The 7,043-nt window shown below is 41.0% G+C and overlaps 1 protein-coding gene across 1 annotated transcript in view; it reads left to right on the top strand.

Annotated features, from left to right (window-relative positions):
• Positions 1-396: 396 nt before the first annotated feature.
• The window catches only part of CHMP2B (charged multivesicular body protein 2B), a 30,378-nt gene continuing 23,731 nt past the window's right edge, over positions 397-7,043 (top strand). The window contains exon 1 of the mRNA XM_056135442.1: positions 397-678. Within this exon, the coding sequence (XP_055991417.1) occupies positions 645-678 (34 nt within the window). The 5' untranslated portion in view covers positions 397-644. The remainder of the gene's footprint in view (positions 679-7,043) is intronic.

The following is a 7,043-nucleotide window of genomic DNA, read 5'->3' as shown; positions in this document are numbered from 1 at the left end:
AATCATCGGGAAACGACCTCGGCTTACTACTGCTCCCCCCAAACTCAGGACTGAATCCACACGGGCAGCAACGGGAGGACCGTTCCAGGAAGCACCCACACCTGCCCTAAGACCTTGGGTGGGTACGGGGGAAACCTGCTTCCAGCTTCATTTCCCGCCCCTCCAGCCCCCATCTCCCCTCCTCTCGCCCGGGGCACAGAGGCAAGCAATCAGCAGGGCTCCAGCTCGGCCGCCGACGCCCTGCATCCCCAGGCACTCGGCGCCAGCACCCCTAGCCCGGCCCCGGAGCTCGGCCCGTCGGCGCGAGCCGCGGGAGCCGGCGGCCGAGGGGCGGTGAGGGCAGCGACGCGGCTTCAGGCGCCGCAGTGCGCAGGCGCCACCGCCGCAGTGCGCAGGCGCCGCCCCGAAGTGACTTCTCCAAAAAAGTGTCTTAGTTGGCGGTCACCTGAGCGACCGGAGTGGCTGCCGGCAGAACCGGGCCCCTTCCTTCCGCGGCTCCCTCCCGGACCCCGCGCGCTCTCTGCTCCCGCGCCGCCCCCCCGCCCCCCGGGCCGCCCTCCCGAGACGTCCTGCGCGTCTGCCCTCTTCGTGTGTCCTTTCCGAGTCTCGGGCCGAACCGGGCCGCCCGGGCGCCGTCGCTGACCATGGCGTCCCTCTTCAAGAAGAAGACCGTGGATGGTAAGTTCCGGCCCGGGCCCAGGGGCCCCAGCATGACCATTTTCTGGGCTGTTTTATTATTTTTTTTGGAGGGGCGGGGGGAAGGTTATGGGTTTGGGGGTGAGATGGCTCTGTAGGAGGAGGGAGCTTCCTCCCGAGATTTCTCGCTGGGGGAGGGGGGCGGGGCTGGACCAACTGGCCCCACAGGTGACCGCCCTGGCGCGTCACCTCTTGGCTGGTCCGCGTTCGCCTGCTGACACGCCTCACCTGTCCCTGGCCGGTTGCAGGCTGGCCGCTTCCGTCTCGTAACATTCCCCACCTGCACTTCATCCTTACCCGCCCCCCGCCCGCCAGCCAGCGTCCGCGTGTGTCTTTCGTGGGACCGTGAGCATCCTCGGCGTGGGGAGGCTGCTGGTCCTCGCCGGGGCTCGGAGGCTGTGGCACTTGATGTTTTTCAAGGGTCGGTTTCTTGCTCCCCGCAGTTGGGAACTGCCCTGGTGGGCGTTCCTACCGGAAACCTGTGGGTTGGTGGAGCTGTTGCTCTGCTGCAGTTTGGTGGCTATGGAATAGGGGAAAGGGAGGGTATTGCGGGGTGGGGATGCCTAGAGGACGGTGGGTCACGGGCTCCCCGTACCAAGTGAATTTCGGGCTTCCGCAATATCAGTGCGGATGGAAATAGATGCTCGGGGAAAACAAGACCCAACGGGAGCGCGCGGGAATGCGTGCGTTGAGGTCGTGGGCCGCGGTGCCTCTCTTTGAAAGTTTGCCTGCAGCCCTGATTGATCAGTCCGGATTCCCCCGCCGGAGAACAACACGGGGCAATCAGAATCTTTGGGGATGGTAGAGAACAGCGTCCCCCCTCCCCCCCCCCACACACACCTCCCATGACGTGTCTACCCTAGGTGGTTGCTGTTCTTTGTGAGGGTCCAGTTGCCACAAAAGGAGCAGGGGTAGCTAGACAGTGATTAGTACAAACTGGGGAAGCTGTCCAGATCCAGGATAACACCTTTCCCCGCTTTGTATACATTATTACAGTGCCAGCAAGAAGGGGGTGGGGGGTGGAAGATGGAGATGGAGGGGGGATAACAAAGACCTTATCTTTGCCTTGCTATTCTATCTTTAACGTCAACATTTACTGTTATTTTACGCTAATTTATCATATAATTTAACTTATTTTTCTTCACTCTGAGAGGATGCTAGTAACATGGTGTTCTTGCTTGCTTAAAATCTTTTTCAATGACAAAAGTATCAGTTCTGTTTTCTCATTGCATGGTTCTTAGAGCTTTTGACAATCTAGTGGCTATGCACTTGAAATACACAGCAGAATATTTGGGGGGGGGGTGACAGTAAGGATATGCAGAGAAGTTGTTTATTTATACTCATTTGCAGTTGAATTAATTCATCTCAAGAAATAATGTTTTTGCTAAACTGACTTGTTTGTGGAAAAAAAGTCTTTTAAGACTTTATTCAGGAACTTTGCTACTGAATCAGCCTGTGTGTGAAATTTATTAATGTAAATCTTACCAGTATATTATTTACTCTAATGTCTGCACAATTGATTTTTTTCAATTATCATGCCAATTCAGATCACTTAATAACATCTTAATTTTAGATACTTGTACTTTCAGTATTTTGATATAGAGCTTTGCTGATGCCTTGATCGCTGCTTTTATTAAAAAGGAGGTGTTTTATTTTGAAGGTGACAGTATTCTAGCAGTAATGAGGCTATATATTATGAAGTATAATGTATTTATATGCAGTTCTCCAAGATTCCCAGACTCCTTGATTATTGATCATAAGATCTTTACTGTGCTGTCTTTTTATCTGGTTCAGCAGTAATAAAATTCTGATATATAAGGGAAATGTGTTACTGCTTATAGATTTGCAGAATAATTGAATCTTGTTTCTTAGAATTGGCTGGAAGAGTTGCAGACTATATCATTAAAGACTACTGCACATATAAATTAAAAAGGGAGACAACATTACAGCACTTATTACTATTCAGAATAATGTTTAATTCATTTTTGACACAAAGAGGAACAAGTCTCTGCAGTGTACACTTTTGTTACAGAAATTATTGAGAAATGTACCTTAATGCCTTAGAAGAGAAAGATTCTTTTGAATTTGAAATTACAATTGAGTACTTAATTTTCTTTCTGTCGATCTGTATACATCTACTTCTGTGTAAAATTATGTGCTTATGTACAATGTTTTTTTTTCTAAGTGAACTAAAATAGTCATCTCATTTTTGAAGCTAATTAGAGCCTATTAATCAGGATGTCATGAGGACTTGTCATGTCTGCACTACTTACTGTATGTGACTCTTACAAACTGAAGTTATTTAAGCACTATGTATATTTTGTTATTCTCTATAAAGACAAGTTTTGAGGTTCACTATAAGGTAACTATAAGTCTTAGCATTCTGTGTGCAGTATCTTACTTAATTTTCACAAACTCTAAAAGTTCTATTATTCCCACTATTGTGAAAATTGAGAGGTTTAGGACTAACTAGCTGGAGAACTGTACCAGTGTTATTTTTTTCTTATTAGTGATCCTATAGTAGATTTTAATTTTGATGGTCTTGTTAAATCATCCAATTCTCAACCCTTGGTAGATACTTTGTAATGTTTACCTTTTTTTCAGTGAGGTAGACTCTCCTAGAATTAGTAAAAGAGTCTTTATTTCTAACAGGGTAGAACTGGAAACAACCCCCTCCCTGACTTTCCCTCAATGCATCTGGTTTTTGTGTTTTTGAAACTTTTTGAAGGACCATATGTATCTCTTGTAAATCCATTTTTTTTCAAAATTTCTTAGGAAACCCCTCCAACCCATTTTACAGCACTTTATTTTACATCTCATAATGATAACTTTTGACATCAGTGACTTATATGTTCATAAATCCAGTGGACTTTTTTTTAATTACTGTGATATTTTGGGAAAATGTTTTGTTTTTAGATCCTCATAATTATTTCTTCCTTGAAATTTTTCTCTATGCCATGACTTTCTTAATTTTATGAGTCTTAAAATCTCTCACTGTTCTTTTCTTTCTTCCTTTCAATATTTCCTTTTTTTTCACTGCTTCCTCCCTATCTCTAGGCTTCTCTTTCTCTCTTAACTCTTCCTTTCCTTCCTTCCCTCCCTTCTGCACTCGTCTTCCATCATGGATTCTTTCAGGATCATATGGAACTCTTCAGTAAGACATAATATAATCTTTCTTGATCTCACCTTTGTCAGTTTGACCATGTCTTTGACATTTTATTGTCAGTAATATAGTTCTGTGTCCATCAGTATATACCATGCTCTTTCTTACTTTGACATGTATTGCTTATGGTGCTCCTACATATAGACTTCTTTTTTCTAGGTAACTTGATTATCAAATGCTTTCTTTGTCAAGTAATTCTGTGATGTAACCACAAACTGTGTTAAGTATATCACTCTTGGTGTTTATATTTTAAGTGTCTTCTTTCTGAAATGCATTGATCTGAACCAAAGTAATTTGTATGTAACTTTCAAAGTTGGATTATGCACACTCTGAATTTTTCTGTATTCCATATTTGTAAGATTACTGTCTTCAGCCTACATGGGAACATAGCTATAGTAGTTTATATTTTATAGACAAACCCCAGATATAAAAGTTTTTACCAGTCAAAAGGTAGTGTGTCTAATATCCAGAGCTTGCTATAGATTACCTTCCTATTATCATCATTCCACCTTGAATTTTTAGTGCATTTAGAGGTAAAATGTTGTGCAAAGAGCTTTGAAACAAAATTTCTTTTTTTTTTCTTGCCTCATTGGGATGGTAGCCATTAATGCTACTTGTATAGAGTTCATAATCTCTGATATAGATTGGATATATTACCTGTCATTAGTACTGATGTGATGCCTTATTGTTTATGGAGAAATGAAGTCACCATATATACAAACTGAATCTCACCAAAAAACATTAATTGTGCTTTCTGCCAAACAAAATACAACATTTTAATGGCACTATAGTACCCAGATATTTCCTAGGTTGTTGTGCTCTACTGAGCTCCACCAGTAGAAGTTGCTCAGGCCTACTTTTTCTGAACACAGATCAGTTATCTTCTATTCATAATAATGATCAGTATTTATCTAAACTCTTTAGTGCACTGTACTGCAGTGCTTCTCATTTTCTCATTTATCTTAGCAGAGAATTGCCCTTTGCCAACTTTTTAATGGAAGCTGTGATGGTGCCAATATCTCTGTCTTTGAAAACCTAAAGGGACTTACCTAAATTATGACCTGCCTCAAAACTTTTTGAAAACACCATTATTTTAATAATGTAAACATTTCTTTAGTGAATTGGGTGAGAAAGATTTTATTGGAGAAGAGAGGGAAAGTATCCAATTTTACTTGGTTTTATGCTATTAACTTGCTAATAAAAAAAAACCTGAAATGAGACACAACTAAGTACTTATTGGGGGTTTGAGAATTGCAGTTCATTATATACAGTTTTTAGGTAAAAACGTTTAGGACTGAAAATTGGTGAATTTTTTTTTTAAGGAAGAAAAGAGAAAGATGAAACAAGTTGTTTAAGAAAAATACTTTAATAGTAGTAATATATATATATTTTTTACCTATGCTTAATTGATTACTGGTTACATTCTCTGCCATTATATACAGTTTTTAGGTAAAAACGTTTAGGACTGAAAATTGGTGAATTTTTTTTTTAAGGAAGAAAAGAGAAAGATGAAACAAGTTGTTTAAGAAAAATACTTTAATAGTAGTAATATATATATATATTTTTTACCTATGCTTAATTGATTACTGGTTACATTCTCTGCCAAAATCTACAGTCCTCAGTATTTGTGATCAGGATTTCTTTTCTCTTGCTGGTTTCTCTAGCTAAAATTACTAAAACAGTTGTCTAAGGTCTTTAGGCCCAGCACAAATACTGTCATTGTTTCACCATATAGTACACACCCTCTTTTAAAGTGATTCTACATGTTTCTGTTTTACACATTACCACGGGGCTAGTAGACTCTCTATACTTTCTTTATAGTATTACAGGTCTTCTTTCTAAGCAAGTTCTGCTGAGTTTTTGGCCTTTACATAGTTTTCAAGTTGGTTCTGGAGTAAAGCTGTTAGCATGCACCTCCACTGCTCTTTCTGTTTTGTAGAATTATTTTTTGTTATTATTTCTTTATCCTATGTCAAACCCACTTAATTAAACTAAAACTGTTACCCTTGATTTCCTGGAATACCCTTTCTGAAGCCTGAGAAATAAATTTGTTTTGCACATTAAATACTGATTTCTCCTCACCTGTTCACATTGTCATTTTTCTTTTTCCACTGAATCTAGTTACTTCCTAAATCCATTGAATTTTTTTATTTTTTACTTAGTGCTTGATTTTTGAGCTGCTCCATTTGTTTTTTCTCTTCATCTACCTAAGAAAGTACTTCTGCACATAGCCAGGGCCTCTTTCCTTATTGTTCATTGGTGAGCTCCACCAGTGGAATTTGTTCAGACCTACTTTTCCTGAACATGTATCAGTTATCTTCTATCCATAGTAATGATCAGTATTTATCTAAACCCATTAGTGCACTATCCTGCAGTATCGTAATATCTACCATTTCTTCCTGTATCAGCTGATACAGAGCTTGCTGGTGAAATCCAGTGTAAACATTCTTTCTCAGTATCATGCTAAGCGAAATGAGTCAGAAAGAGAGGGATAGACATAGAAAGATTGCATTCATCTGGGGGATATAAAGTAACAAAGTATGAGATTAATACCCAAGAATAGCTGAGATCAGCACCAGGAGGATTACTCCATAACTTAGAGGCCAGCCAGGTATCCTAGAGGAAAGGGCAGCTCAGATAGAGAAGGGAGCACCAAATAAAGGATGTTTGGAGGATCCTCCCAGGAGGGGAGATGCCTGTCGAAAGTAGACTATGGACTGAACATGTTTGCCACTCAATGCCTCTTTTGCAGACCACAACACCCAAAAGGAGAGAGAGAACACAGGGGATTGCCCTGCCACAGAGACAGGGGGGATGGGGGGATGGGGGTGGGAGGGATATTATCCATGGTGGTGGAAAATGGGCACTGGTGGAGGGATGGGTATTTGATCATTGTATAATTGAAACCAAAGCACAAAAAATTGTAAATCTACAACTGTAAAAAAAAATAAAATAAAATAAAATAAAGGGAAAAAAAAAGTCAAAAAAAAAAACATTCTTTCTCTTGTGATACTTATCTCCAGAAGTAGTTGATGAAGTTGTGAAACATAGATCATAGTGTGCCCCTATCTCAATTTATATGAGTTGTACCAGCTGTGAAGCATTAAAATCTTGTAGATCAGTATTTACAGTCTTTTTATTGATTGAGGCCCCTCTTTGACCTTGTCTCCTTTCAGTACAGTGG

This window comes from Sorex fumeus, unplaced genomic scaffold (genome assembly GCF_029834395.1).
Source record: "Sorex fumeus unplaced genomic scaffold, SorFum_2.1 ptg000115l, whole genome shotgun sequence".
In the NCBI taxonomy this organism is placed as follows: domain Eukaryota; kingdom Metazoa; phylum Chordata; class Mammalia; order Eulipotyphla; family Soricidae; genus Sorex; species Sorex fumeus.
The sequence above is the reverse complement of the archived record's forward strand: the minus strand, read 5'-3'. Positions and strand labels throughout refer to the sequence as shown.